Here is a 15,000-nt window from a genome sequence, read left to right as displayed (position 1 = left end):
TCTTCCCCGTCCTCTACTTCCTTCTACATTAACTTCCATCACTCTTCTCAACCAGTCACTTTCATCCTTCCTCAATACATGACAAACCATCTCAACCTGTTCCTCTTCACAGCATCAATCACAGGCAATATTCCCATCATCTTTCGCAATTCATCATTTTGTCTTCCTCTCTCTCAACGATACTCCGCACATCCATCGAACATTCGCATTTCCACCCTTTCAGCTAGATATATATATATATATATATATATATATATATATATATATATATATATATATATATATATATATATATATATATATATATATATGTATATGTATATATATATATATATATATATATATATATGTATATGTATATATATATATATATATATATATATATATATATATATATATATATATATATATGTATATATATATATATATATATATATGTATATATATATATATATATATATATATATATATATATATATATATATATATATATATCAGACACTATGCGACCTTCATATCATCAGTGGGGAACCGCCAGCAAGGTGTCCCATACAGCTGCTGCTGCACCTTGCTGGGAGCGATAAGCACCGCCTGCCACACGGTAACATTATCTCTGGTATCCACTCATCATATGGAGTCGACCTGGATGCGGTTGGGAGTTACTAATTGGTATCTGTAATCTGGTTCTCCAACCCAATGCGGACATGCATGGCGATGACGTCATGATGTTCGCTTATTAGGTTGGAGAACCAGATTACAGATACCAATATATATATATATATATATATATATATATATATATATATATATATATATATATATATATATATATACATACATACATATATACATATATATATATATATATATATACATATATATATATATATACTGTATATATATATTCTGAAAAGCACCTCTTAATTGGAATGGAGAACGTGTGCCACACTAGCATTTGCTGCAGATGTTCTCACCAACAGGGGGTGTACACCCTGTTTAAGGTCCATTACACAGTTAACAAAGCATTTAATCTGAAGTTGGAAAAGAAGCTATTAAGGTTAAAATGCAATTTCCGACTTGTTTGCAGTCAACAACTCTGCATTTGGAGGCTTTTCATTGATTAGAACAAGCAATAAGTTGTCTTATAAAATATATCAATATATGTCAAGGAATAGTAAGATGGTGGCATAGGAGGAGACCATTCGACCAATCATCCCAGTAGTGCGGCACCAACAGCAGATACCATATCACCTGTCCACATGCTCGCTACCTCCAGGTCCTGCCAATATCCCTGTACCCCTCAATTCCCAAAGTACCTACTAATTCCATTTTTAAACCTATGTACTCTTTCTACTGCCACTACTTTTCTAGGGAGATCATTCCATGCATTGACTAGAACGGCACTCAGCAGAGCGCATACCTCCGCCAGACAGAACAGTTTAAATTTTGTATCCACTGATATGTCGGATCTGGATTTTGACCTGAACCAAAATCGTATCTTGTCACCTATCCAACTCATCCCCCTAGTTTTGTCCAAATCCGTCCACAACTTTTTGAAACACCAATGTTGTAAATCGTTACCTCCACCACCGAAGGTGTCACATAAAATAACATTAAAATTCTCCATATCTGTCCACAATCTTTTGAGATATAGTGCAATATGTTGTTGTTGGCCCGAGCCTGGTGTTGGCTCAGCGGTTAGGGTGCCGGCTTGGGATCCTAGGATCCAGGGATCAAATCTCGGTCAATCACTGAATTAACACCAGGTGGGTTGACTCAGCTTGTCATCCTTCTGAGGTCGGCAAATTGAGCACCAGTTCACTGGTAATTCCCTGCGTGTCGCAAGAGGCGACTAACAGGGTTGGCGGCAGGAAGGGCATCCGGCCATAAAACATTGCTTCAAAAAGGGACCACATTGCACGAAAAAGGCCAACCCTGCTGTGTGGGGAAAAATGGCCTCAAAAGGTGGTTCTATATCGTTGTACGCCCTTTCTCCCAATGGTGAAGAATCACTTAAGAAATTCTGGTATTTGGATCCGGATCTTCACCAAAGTCAAATCATTTGTCCTTGGCACACACCCACCCTCTAAACCAAATTTCGCCTAAATCCGACCACAACTTTTTGAGATTGTCACCTGGTCCTATCACTGTCTATTCTTCTGAAAAACTCTTCTGAACTTATTTCGTCGACTGTAACACATCATTATATCTTAAACATCTTCATCAGATCCCCTCGTAACCTCCTCATTTCTAATGTATAAAGTCCTACCTTCCTCAGCGCTCCTCATAGCTTAGTCTAGCCTGCTCAGGAATCAATCGAATCACTCTATGCTGACTCCAGCAACTGTCCTTCACTAGTTGTGGCAAAACTTTACACAATATTCTAGATGATGCCTCGCTAAATTCTTATACCTTCTGAGCACTACCTATTTTGATTTATAATTGACCCTCCTACAAATACAACCCAAAACCCTGGAGGATATACATATAAATTCCACATCAGCATATTTTCAATATATTGCAGGAACAAGGCCTCCCTCAATTGATGTTACAGGTATTCATGTGCATTAGTTATGACGTAGAAGAAAAGCTTGTAATTTGGTCTTAGTACTGGAGATAATTCACCTACTCCTTGTGGAGGAGACCATGTGATGTTAATCATTACCATCCACCAACTAACGCTAACAGAGAGGACATCTATCTGGGGGACAATCCACTTTATCATGTAACGGGCAACACATGAAGCACCGATCTGACAATTTATAGTCGGGTTGAGAGTAGAACCCAGGTTGGAGAGAGCTTAAAGGTAAATGCAGGAAAATAAACATGCATATATATATATAACCTTGGCTGAAAATGCTCTCATCTGAGATGGGCTGGCCGACTGAACCAAGGCACTTCTCAATAACAGGAAGAAAATAACAAGCTTACTAATCATGTATGCCACCAAGCTGTTACAAAATTTACATTTTGCCACAACCTAATTCCATAGTGTGATGACCCCCTCCGCTTCACCCCTACCACATGCGTAGACCCTGGAAAGCTGGTGCATCAAGGGCGTTTTTAATACCTCCATAAAGTTCTTTCCATACATATTGTGCTCATGCGTAGCATATATAAATCAAAATCGGATTTGAAGGCACCATAAAACAACAAAGTCGTCTTTCAAATGGGCCACCCATCGCCACTTCTTGTCATATCCGAACTCCAGATGTGATTTTTATTCACTTCCCATTGCCAATGCAACTCTGCGAGCCGTGACCGACGTGTCAAACAAGGCGGGCTCGTTCCCCGTTTGCCCGCTCCCGAGCAAACTCGACTCCCGTCTCATCGGCTCGCACGCTCATCCACTTCCAAAATCTCATCTCAGCCTCTCTCTGGCTTATTCCCCTGTGGCTCCAGACTTGTTTAGCCACCCGCACTCTTGCAAACAAACTGTTTATGTTTCCTTAGCCTGCAAGACCCAAGGTCCCCAAAAGCCTTCTTCTGGGGCAGGGCTGTTACTGTAATGCGCAAAGACCCAGGGTCACTTTACACGAAAACAGTCTCATTGGCCTGTGAAAATATGCGACACTTCTTTGACTATGCACAGCAGTGCCGTATTTCTTTGCACTGCCATTGTGCTCTCCACTTCTCAAGTTGACGGCCAATCAGAGCAGACATCTTTGTCCACACATGCGCACGTTCCTGTCCAAGCAAGCAGCAAACACTCTCTGGGGGTGTGCTCTAATGGATAAAGGCGGAAGAGAATCTGCCTCGGGGGACTGATGTATGAACTATAAAAGTCTTCATTAAAGTCCCACCGTGCCAATTTTATTAGGCCTTAATGCTGGCGCGCCTGATTGAAACGCACATTTCTATGCCGACTCGCAGACAGACGGCAAATTAGCCAAATCGCGGGCAACTTGCAATGCTTTGAACACGGGAAGGCTCGCTGGGCGGCAAGCCGACGCCGAGATCATATGCTCCGAGACCGTTTGTGGGTATGCCTCCCGAGGCCTAGGCCTCGTCTTTCCACCAAGTTTCCCTGCATGCTGCTGCCTGCCCTAATGCCACCGCACGGCCTACGAGCAAATTAGCTCTTTCCTTAACTCCGCACTATTGGAACGCTATCGTAAGCAACCCAAATGTGGCCTTGCTAATTGGCACAAACTCGGCACGGTCTGGGTTTTACTGGGTGGCGTTTCTTGTTAATGCCACCCCAATCCGTCTTGTTCTCCAATTCTGACGGGCAAGGCAAAATCATTGAAAGAGAAATGTTAGGAGTCCAGCCCCTGCACAACACGTGGTCACTAGAGGTCCAGCATGACGCACAATCAGCCAGCCATCTTAAGGCCCACTTGTCGCCCTTCTGTATTGAGCTTCGGTTAATATTGTACAATGTCATAAAGTAAAACCATTTTACTTCCTAACACGGGCATTTCAATTCAAACATTCACTGCATTTCCTGGTAGAACGGTCCCATACTCCATTGGTGGTAATGACATCATAATACTCAAGGACCTTTCAAGAAAAACAACCCCTTGGGTTGGATAATTATACAAGTCCTCTTCACACTGCTCCCCACCTTACCAGGCACATGCTTCGCCCAACCGATGATGACGACAAGTTGCCGGTCAGCAAGGTCACAGAGTGTGGTCAGGGCTTTGACATCACTTTCGGGTACCGTCGGGTCTGGCATGGCGTAGATCTTGTCGGGCTCAGCCACGATGAGATGCGAAACGATCTTATTGACTGGAAACAAAGGATTTGGTTCGTAAGTTTTTGCTTGTATTCGTTTGAATGACACAGGAAGTTCATGCTTCGTAACTATGAAATCAAGGGGAAAAAAATCATAAGAACTCGCGACGTGAAAGCAATGATGCAAGAATTGTCTCCCGTGGGTGTTTGGGTGCGATGGCGCGGTGCGCCTGCTTGGAAAATTTCGTTGGTGACAAGGAAAAAGCAGTTGGGATCTCTCCATCTTTCCTCACATTGAGGCTTCAGAGGATGAGCTTGCACACTTTTCTTCGAGGTTGGTGTCTTTGGGAACCTCTCAAGTCACGTACTTTGGCGTGGCTATGTGTTATCGTATTGGTATTGGTGTTTGGTGGCAGCGAGCTTTTGAGGGTGAATAGCACATGAAACTAGATAAACCGTGTTTCAAACAGCACTGGTTTCAACAATGACGACCTGATCAAGGGTGCCGGTAAAGGGCAAGACTAATCAAAGCAAGTGGGCCATTGGCTAGGACAGGCCTTCAGCCAAGTACGAAAGCCCAGGGAGAACCCTCAGATCATTTATTCGCCCTGTCACAGCAGTTCGTGTCACCAGGCCCTGCACACAGTTTTTAGCTTGGCAAATATCACTGAAAAAGGTGATGGGTGCTCGGCACTCAGTGCCGCCATTTGAACTCCGCCGTGCGGTTTCATCGCATGGCAGCACCGACCGTCACGAATAGACGAGCGGGGGCCTAGGCCAATGTAACCCGGCCAGACGGGGGCACGCGTGGCCTTTTACCGAATGCCTTTGGCATGCGGGGCTAGCACTTCGACCACTGAGCCCATCCCCATGGACCGTAAAGGCGCGACGCGGTGCGGTGAAGCCCGCCGGCCTACCCAGGGTGCCGTTGCAAGGTTTCTTGATGGGTTGGCTTAGTTGAGGGTTGAGGTAGGGGCTGTTTTCCGCGTCGATTCTCCGCTTGTACTTCTGCCTGCCGCCTCTCACCCGATCCAAGCGTACCCCTGGGAAATGACAGGTTTGAAGTTATGGCCCAGCATCAAAAGGAAAATAATGTGAGTACTGCAAACACGCATAACAATAATTATCTTTACAAAGGGCTTCAGGTTTTAGACCCTTCCATCAAATTACCATACACGTATATAAAAGTCCTGTGTTTTTTTCCATCATTAAATCCTCATTTGAATCTCTCTGAACAGTGTGTCCACAACCCTCTATGCACCCTTCTATCCCCACATGCCTCATGACGTATTACTTCTCGCTACGGGTTTCGGACATATGGCAGTTCTCCCTCGGTTTATCCCCGATTTAGTCTCAATTATTTATTTATTTATTTAGTCTCTGAGCAACAATTTTATGAAGGTCCCTGGTGGGCCTTAACTGATGTGTATATATTAGAATTGCAGAATGAGCTCAATAGTAATGTAGATTGTAGATATGACTAGTAATAGCAGATTTATTGATCACTGAGAACAACAACCTTGTGGTGGTGTACACGCTATACAAATAGTCAATCACATCACCTGCCCATCACATGACACTAGTTTGGTTTGAAAATACTCAAGAGAGAATATCATTGTTTTTATGACAGTAGTTGTGCCTTTAATGCAAATAAGGTAAAGTATATTATAATATTTCTGGGCAGTGTAGGCCTGCAACTTACCAGTCAGTTGTCAAGGTATATATACAAGTATATAAATGCAAGTTGCCTGATTGCGTCTGATCAGGGTAAATGTCGTAACTACAACACGTACAATGCTGAATGATACCTCATTTAAGAGCTCTTGGGTCCAGACAGTGCATGAGGTGGTTCAAAGTTATTTAATTTTTTTCAAAGACCCAAAAGGTCCAAAAGACCACGAGGGCTTAAAATACCCTGAGGACTCTGAAAACCCAAAAGACCCTGAAGACCCAAAATACACCAAAGACCCTTAAAGAACCAAAAGACCATGGAGACCCCCAAAAACCCAAAATACCCCGAAGACCCAAAATACCCAGAAGATCCTGAAGACACAAAAGACCACAAAGTTCCAAAAGACCCCCAAAAACCTTAAAGACTCAAAATACCCTGAAATATCCCGAACACCCAAAAGACCCCGAAGGCCAAAAAGACCTGAGGGTCCCAAAATACCTCGATGACCCAAAAGACCCAGAAGACCGTGAAGACCCAAAAGACCCCTTAAATACCCCAAAAACACTTAAAGACCCAAAATACCCCAAATATCCAAAATACACTGAAGATCAAAAAGACCTGAGAAACCCAAAATATCCTTAAAGACCCAAAATACCCTGAGGAATTTCCACAGACCCCTGCCATTATGCTGTCAAACGATATTCCTGTCAAACCTCTACATTCTATTGCAAACTAATTCATTTACAACAGCCCAGGGGAACCGGTTTATCTGGTAATATATATATATATATATATATATATATATAATATATATATATATATATATATATATATATATATATATATACACATATATATATATATATAGACTTGAGAAGACAAATTTTTAAAATAAAGTTCAGACATATCCCTTTAACAACTGACCCTGGTAGATTCATGCCTGGTAGATGCATTTAGTAGCGGCAAAGTTGTTGAGTAGCATTTTAAAGACTGAGTTTTTTCAGCTTCAGGTATGTACGTACAATAATATACAAGGAACTTTTATGCAGGAGGAAGCCATTTGGCCCATCATGTCTGTACTCTATCAGCATGTCAATTACATTTATAGGTTTATCGACTTATTTTCACTGTGGGTGGGGGAGGAGGAAGAGTGGAGAGGAGGAAGAGTGGAGAGGAGGAAGAGTTGAGAGGAGGAAGAGTGGAGAGGAGGAAGAGTGGAGAGGAGAAAGAGTGGAGAGGAGAAAAGTGTGGCAAGCATAGGGACATGGACAGGACGTCATATAATATATATATATATATATATATATATATATATATATAAATTATTTTCTTTATCATTCGTGCTTCATACAGTGTAGTTGCCAATGAAGCAGCTTCCTGAGCAAGGGTTACACTGGGTGGTTTGCCATTGCCTTCCCAGCAGTAATTGGGACAGGAATTGGGAATTTATTCATGGTGCCGGTGATGGGTCGCCTACTCTTCGCAGACGGGATGCGCCCAGTTTAACGTCCATCCGAGGGACGCATGGATGCATCACTTGCCTGTGAAACACCAGGATGGCAGCTTATAGCTTGGATGGGATTCGAACCTAGGATAGAGGCGAGTATGTATACCTCTAGGGCCTAGAGGTATACATACTCGCCTCTATCCTAGGTTAGAGTCTAGGCCATCCTGTCAGCCCATGAAAGTATCCGATCATCTCCCTCTCAGCTATCTACCTTACCTTTGTTGTCACCTGCAAATTTGGAAAGCCAACTCTTAACTAACAGTGTTGATGCTTAACTTCCATTTAGGTCAAGTAGTCTTGGTTAGTGTTCTCATTTGAACCTTGCCTGGCTCATGATGCAGGAAATCAGGTTCAAATCCCATATACCATGTCTGTCCATCGTTCCCCTGATATCTACCAACGTCTTTGTCCTCGATGCAATATCATTTTGTTCAAGATCCTTCATGAGGCTGAGATTAGCCTCAAAATAAATAAATAAATCAATAAGCGATCCAAATGTCCCAATACTTCACCGAAATGGAAATCTGATAGGAGCTACATTCTGTGTTATAATGAACCAGCACTGTTTGAGGCAATTTCTAATGGCCTCTTGCTTAATGGCAGAAGCAGGAATGAATGAGTGCTAATTCATCTACTGATGAATATAATTCATAGAGCAATTGGATTGAAATGATGATTCGTTTTAACATGGGTTATTGAGATATTCGATGCTGATAAGTCGTGGAAATTCTTCATTTCCAACAACAATTTATATTGCAACAAAGGGAAAGCTTTACACGTGCAATTGGCAGTATATATCGAACAAGCTGGGTCACCTGATCAACATCAGGTTATTTAGACTTTAGTAAATCATAAAGAAGATTGATGTTCAAAACTGTAGCAAAAAAAAAATTAGCTCGAAAGTGCACCACGGTAATGATGGGCCAAATGGCCTCATTTCCTTGTTTGAGATCAGTTTCTTGATTTTCAGACCTACACACATACATACATAGAGATGATTGCCTTGTGGGGGTGGGGGGTAGTTATGCCCATGACCTGATCCTGAGTACCCCCCAAAAGTATGCAAAATTTGGTGGAGAATGGTCAAGGAGTGTGGAATTGTATACAAATCAAAGAAAAGTCACACTCACACACACACACACACACACACACACACACACACACACACACACACACACACACACGGTAACGGAGGTGGATGATTTGAGATGTGGTATGTCTCTGTTCCATCCCCTGAAACACACACACGTGTGGAGACAGACACACGCACACACCATCCCTGACTCGACTCCATGTAATTCACGTAAACGTACGCTGATGTCTCATATCTTTATCCTGCTGTGTGGCACATGCACCAACTCCTCCATGAGCCGTAGATGATCCCCACGAGAGTACAAAAGGAGTATTACATGATAGATAAACTACAGACTTGGCATTTAATATGGAATATTTTTTTTGTGGGGGTGAACTTACTTTTCAAGATGACTTACAACCAAAAGTTCATTGGAATTATGTTGAAATTATTCTAGATTTTGTTAATGTGACCTTTAAAAGAAACAAAAACCACATTTGACATTTCGAAGCAAATAAATTGATCCTTGAAAGTGATGTAAACTGATATCGAACTCAATTTACGGACAGTACTGTGTTAAACCTCTGTGCGTTTTCGAGAATATCTCCTTATTTTGCACATTAGCCAAATTTTTTTTTAACAAAAACAAAAGTTAAATTACGACTGGGATTACAGACAGTAAAATTACAGTTCAGTACTTCGTGTAACCCCCACGAGCATTCAGGAGAGCACGTACACGTTGAGGCATGCTGTTCACGAGATTTGCCAAGGTTTGGACAGGAATCGCTTGCCATGCAGTTACAATAGCCTGCTGCAATTCATGCACAGAGGCAGGCTGCTGGTCCAAGTTGTCGATTTGATGCGTTAATTATGCCCACAAGTTCTCTATCGGATTCATATCCGGGGACATGGCAGGCCACTCCATATGCTCTACACCACGATCAGCAAGAAAGTGTTGGATCATGCGAGCACGATGAGGCCGTGCATTGTCATCTTGGAAGACAAAATTTCCTCGAAATGCTGCACGAACAAATGGAAGCAATGTTTCTTCCAGAATGGCCCTGTGCTTGAACTGGTTCAGGTTTCCATTCAGAACAACCAGGTCAGTTTTGCCCCCTGCATGAAAAGCAGCCCAAACGGTCACCCCACCACCTCCAGCTTGGACTCTTGGCACTATACAATCTTCGTTGTGGGCTTCATGCACTTGTTTGTGCACTCAGACGCAGCCATCTTGACGATAGACCAGAAATCTCGACTCGTCACTGAAGATTACGTGATTCCAGTGTCCTGGCTGCCATTGATGGTGCTCTCTGGCCCACTGCAATCGGCGCTGGTGGTGTTGTCTGGTCAGACGTGGCTTTCTCAGGGGACGCCTGGTACGATAGCCTGCTTGAACCAGTCGTTGGTTGACTAGCCTTCTGGATACAGGCACATTTGTCAGTTGTTGCCACTCAGCCCTAAGCCGATTAGCTGACTTGGTACGGCCATTGCGGACTAACCGGTGCAGCTGGCCATCATCCCTCGTTGTGGTTCTGCGGGGACGTCCGGGCCTCGGTATTGGAGTAGGGACACCCCTCTGAGCATTTCGTTTCAGGATCTTTGACACCTGACCTTGAGTGATGCCATATTGCCAATCAATAGCATGCTGTTTCATGCCGGAATTTCGTAAAGCCACCACTAAATGACAAACAGCATTGTCGAGTTGACCCACCATCTCCAGGGGAAGCGGAAATAACTTTGTAGACGTGCAGCAGTTGTTTTCCACTAATACAGAACGCAACAACCCTTATATACCCGATTGTGAAGCCAATCGTCAAATGTACCTGTTTGTACATTTTGTCACACCACCTGTGATATAATCCTGTTATTGACTTCTTGCTGCGACAGACAATCAGTGACATGGTTCTTTTAACAAAGAAATCACCGAAGCGTAAAATAAACTCACCAGATTGATATACCGAGTTCAGAAAGTAAACCCAAGTCAAGAAAAAAAATAATTCCATATTAAATGCCAAGTCTGTAAAAAAGAACATTGAAATGATCCACAAGCGGGTTTGTCTGGAGAATCCAGGAAAGAACACATCAAGAGGGTTCAACCAGACTATGTGGATAGACTGTTAGAGTGTCCGCTCTGTGTCTGGGAGGTCAGTTGTTAGAACCCCAATCGAGAGTAGTTAGACTGTTAGTGTCCGCTCTGTGTCTAGGAGGTCAGTGGTTAGAACCTCGATCGAGAGTAGTGTTACGGATTCGTCACTTCCGTTGTTGTGGTTTCCTCCACTTGAAATATTTCTGATTCTATGTACTACTATTGTCTTCAAAAGGTTTATTGTTCATGAACTGTTTGCAAAGGATAAAAGCGTTAATGTTAAAAAGAGAGAGGAAGCCGGATCGGGAGCCAGAAGAAGAAGAAGAGGAGGAGAGAAAGAGGGCGGAGCGAGAGAGGTTGGACAGGAAAGCCGAGTTGCTCCGGGTTCTGAAGCGAACGTTGGCGAGCAAGAGTCACTAGCGAACTTTCGGGTTTCCGGGAAAGGAATCCGAGTTGTCATCGCTGTGACCGATTAACCTGTGTTAATCAGTAGGTGGACTGAACTTCAACACAAAGGAAGATGTTCTGGACTCTGTCTTCGGCAGATAGGGACCGCTCTTGGAAGTGCTGCTGATAAAAGACAGGGAGATGCAAAAGTCAAGAGAGTTTGGCTTTGTCACGTTTGAAAACACAAAGGACGCCAAAAATGCAGAAAAGGATTTGGATGGCAAGGATTTGGAGGGTCGGACCATAATAGTAGAGAAGGCAGGCCATAGGCGTCGAGGGGGCTACAAAGGAGGAAAACGTGGAGGTAGTTTCAGGGGTGGCTATGGCTCCCGGGGTGGGAGTGGTAGTTTTGGTGGTGGCCGCAGTCGATATTACTATGGAGGCTCCCAGAGTTACGGCAGCCCCCAAACGGATGATTATCAGGGTAGTGGCCGAGATGGAGACCGCTATTCACGTGACTACAGCGACAAGCGGTCCAACCGTGATTATTATGAAAGTTAGGAAGAGTTGAAGCACTGAATGCTGCGGAGCAGCCGAGCCAAGATTCCTACATGGATTAACCGTGAACGCCACGTTCCTAAAGGCGTCCACGTAGTGAACTTTCCTACACGGATTAACCGTGAACTCCACGTTCCTAAAGGCGTCCATGTAGTGAATACTTCCAGGCCTCACCACCCAACAACCATGGAACCTGGCTCTCAGCTCGGCCTCCCGGAAAAAGTGCTATAGATTTGTTTGCCTTTGGATTTTTGATCAAAACCCCTTAACCTTCATTCAAAAGAAACTAAAAATAAAAATCAGAGGTTGATGAGATGGAGTTTGGCTTTGCAGGGGTTCAACTTGGAAATTGAGCATGTAAAGGGCAGGGACAATGTCGTTGCTGATGCTTTGTCCAGAGTGAATTAACTTCGGAAATCTCTGTAAGTTGTTTGAAGTTTTGTTGCTATATTTTTGGGAAATATTGATTATTGTTGCTCACGGGAATTGATGATTTGGGGTGTGAGTCTACTTATGTTTGTTTAAAGAATTTTGCCTACAAAGAAAGTTTTCACTATGTTCAAACTTTCTTTCTTGAGGGGGGGAAGTGTTACGGATTCGTCACTTCCGTTGTTGTGGTTTCCTCCACTTGAAATATTTCTGATTCTATGTACTATTATTGTCTTCAAAAGGTTTATTGTTCATGAACTGTTTGCAAAGGATAAAAGCGTTAATGTTAAAAAGAGACAGGAAGCCGGATCGGGAGCCGGAAGAAGAAGAAGAGGAGGAGAGAAAGAGGGCGGAGCGAGAGAGGTCGGACAGGAAAGCCGAGTTGCTCCGGGTTCTGAAGCGAACGTTGGCGAGCAAGAGTCACTAGCGAACTTTCGGGTTTCCAGGAAAGGAAATCCGAGTTGTCATCGCTGTGACCGATTAACCTGCGTGTCAGGTTGCTATCGATTCAGGAGAGAATCATCGCCGTGCTGGTGCGCCACGAGACCGGGCCGTCGGCCATTCTGACTCGCGCAGGACTTGTACTTTACTCGCGGTTTCGTTTCTTTTTGAACATTTTCACCGCATTGAGAAGTCGATCTGGGGCGTGTGTGTGATGTGGCTTTTTGAAGGCGAATTCGTCCATACCCGAGGGTGTGATCTCTCAGTCGCCTGTAGGGCGCCTTTGGATTTCCCAGTCGCCTTGAGGGCGCCTTTTTACAGCTTCCGCTGTGTGACTTTTTGCCATCCACACGGGATTCTGGTTTCAATTGGACCTCATTCTGGCGATCGCTGGAGCGAATCAACTGTGGCTTGAAGCTGGGACTAAGAGACATTGGGGATGTTCTGGTTTCACTCACTTGGAGCACAGTGAGTTATATATTATAACACTGATGGTACCATCATAGAATATTGATTGTACTTTAACTTTTGATTCATATTATTGTTGTATGGTTATTCTTGTGTGATCTTAATACAATATTTGTTTGTGAGTAACAATTGGTGTGGCTTCACCATCGATCTTTGACATACAGAATAACACATTTTTCTGCTGTGACTCCTCTCGGGGCTTGGAGCCAGGGGGTCGGGGAGGAGCACGTAACAGTAGTTAGACTGTTAGTGTCCGCGCTGTGTCTGGGAGGTCAGTGGTTAGAACCTCGATGGAGAGTAGTTAGACTGTTCGAGTGTCCGCTCTGTGTCTGGGAGGTCAGTGGTTGGAACCTCGATGGAGAGTAGTTAGACTGTTGGAGTGTCCGCTCTGTGTCTGGGAGGTCGGTTGTTCAAACCCTGACCGAGTTATACCAAAGATTTAAAAAATAGTACGAGCTGCTTCCTTGTTTGACGCTCAGCATTTAAAAAGGACAGAGCACGGTTAAACAACAATTGGTTCGCAACCATTTGGGAGGCTTTGATAGGCCTAATCGTCTCCTGCATTGGCGTTCCTTAAAAGGAAACCTATATTTAATGCTAGTTTCGTTCATTAGATTCCCTTATTGTAATATGGACCTTTCATTCACCCAAATAAGATTGGGAGTCGAACGCGGTGCCCTTCAGGTTGCCCACGTGAATCTTCCAGGTGTAAACCGGAGCCATTAAAGACCAGAGATCGTTTAGTGAGGAGCGCTGCGTGTGAGGCCTACTGCGGATCTCCTGAAGCCCTCATGTGCGCCATTTTCCACAGACGGCACGTGGCATTTATCTCGGTTTCCATAGACCCTTTTACCCGCCTGCGAGTGCGAGTGGCGTGTGCGGTCAGAGGAAACGCTCCGAAACCCGATCAGGCCTTCCGTGCGGCCCTGGAACTGTCATGGTGTGAGGTTGAAATAGCCCTGTCTGGTGACCGCGCCACTCCATCAAAAGCATCCTCAACGTCTTCGGCGGCCTTGAATGTCGGTTCGTCGACCGAGGACCGTTTCTCAGCAAGTTGTCGTTTTCTTTTTGACGACGCAGTGTTGCTCTATGTCGATTGGCATCCTTGGTAGGTCCGTTTCAATGTATTATCGTCTAATCTCACGTCACGTCACGTCACGTCACGTCACGTCACGTCACGTCACGTCACGTGCCGCACTGAGCTAAGCGTGAATCGTTCTTCACTCGTTCCTTTGAACTCTCTTAAACCTTCAGATGTTATTAAAGGCAAATTCTGGCGACGTTCACCGAGGATAATCCTCAAAATGCATCACGTCTACGTACGTTAAGTGTGACTCGACTAAATGTTCCAAACTTTGACTTCAAGCCAGGATTTCCAAGGAGACAGCTGTAGTTAAAGCAACTGTCTTCAGACATTTAAACGACGGATTCCCAGACGTGCTTCGTATAAAGTTGTTTTTTTATTTTATTACATTTTATTAAAGTTGGATTAAATTTTAAACACAAGCTGAATCGTGTTTCACATAAAGTTGCTTTGCATATTAAAGGCCTTGCAGGATAGTTTAGAGATACACACACTCCCAACTGTCTAGCCTGGGTTAGAATCTTGACCCAGCTATAAACAGCCACCCTGGTGTTTCGCATCGATGTCCGTCTGTCGCACCGTCTGTCGGACGAACATTAAGCGGCTTGTCCCGCCT

At 43.9% G+C, this 15,000-nt stretch overlaps 1 protein-coding gene across 7 annotated transcripts in view; it reads right to left on the bottom strand.

The window, feature by feature from the left end:
• LOC137438044 (estrogen-related receptor gamma) overlaps positions 1–15,000 on the bottom strand; it is a 210,926-nt gene that overhangs the window by 46,004 nt on the left and 149,922 nt on the right. For all 7 annotated transcript variants that reach the window (XM_068132913.2, XM_068132912.2, XM_078766640.1 and 4 more), the window contains 2 exons: positions 5,598–5,723; positions 4,573–4,734 (listed from right to left, as the gene is read on the bottom strand). In XM_068132913.2, the coding sequence (XP_067989014.1) occupies positions 4,573–4,734; positions 5,598–5,723 (288 nt within the window). The remainder of the gene's footprint in view (positions 1–4,572; positions 4,735–5,597; positions 5,724–15,000) is intronic.

This window comes from Myxine glutinosa, chromosome 12, assembly GCF_964187855.1.
Source record: "Myxine glutinosa chromosome 12, kmMyxGlut1.1, whole genome shotgun sequence".
Taxonomy (NCBI): Eukaryota; Metazoa; Chordata; class Myxini; order Myxiniformes; family Myxinidae; genus Myxine; species Myxine glutinosa.
Note: the sequence above shows the minus strand (reverse complement) of the source record. Positions and strands in the feature narration are given on the sequence as shown.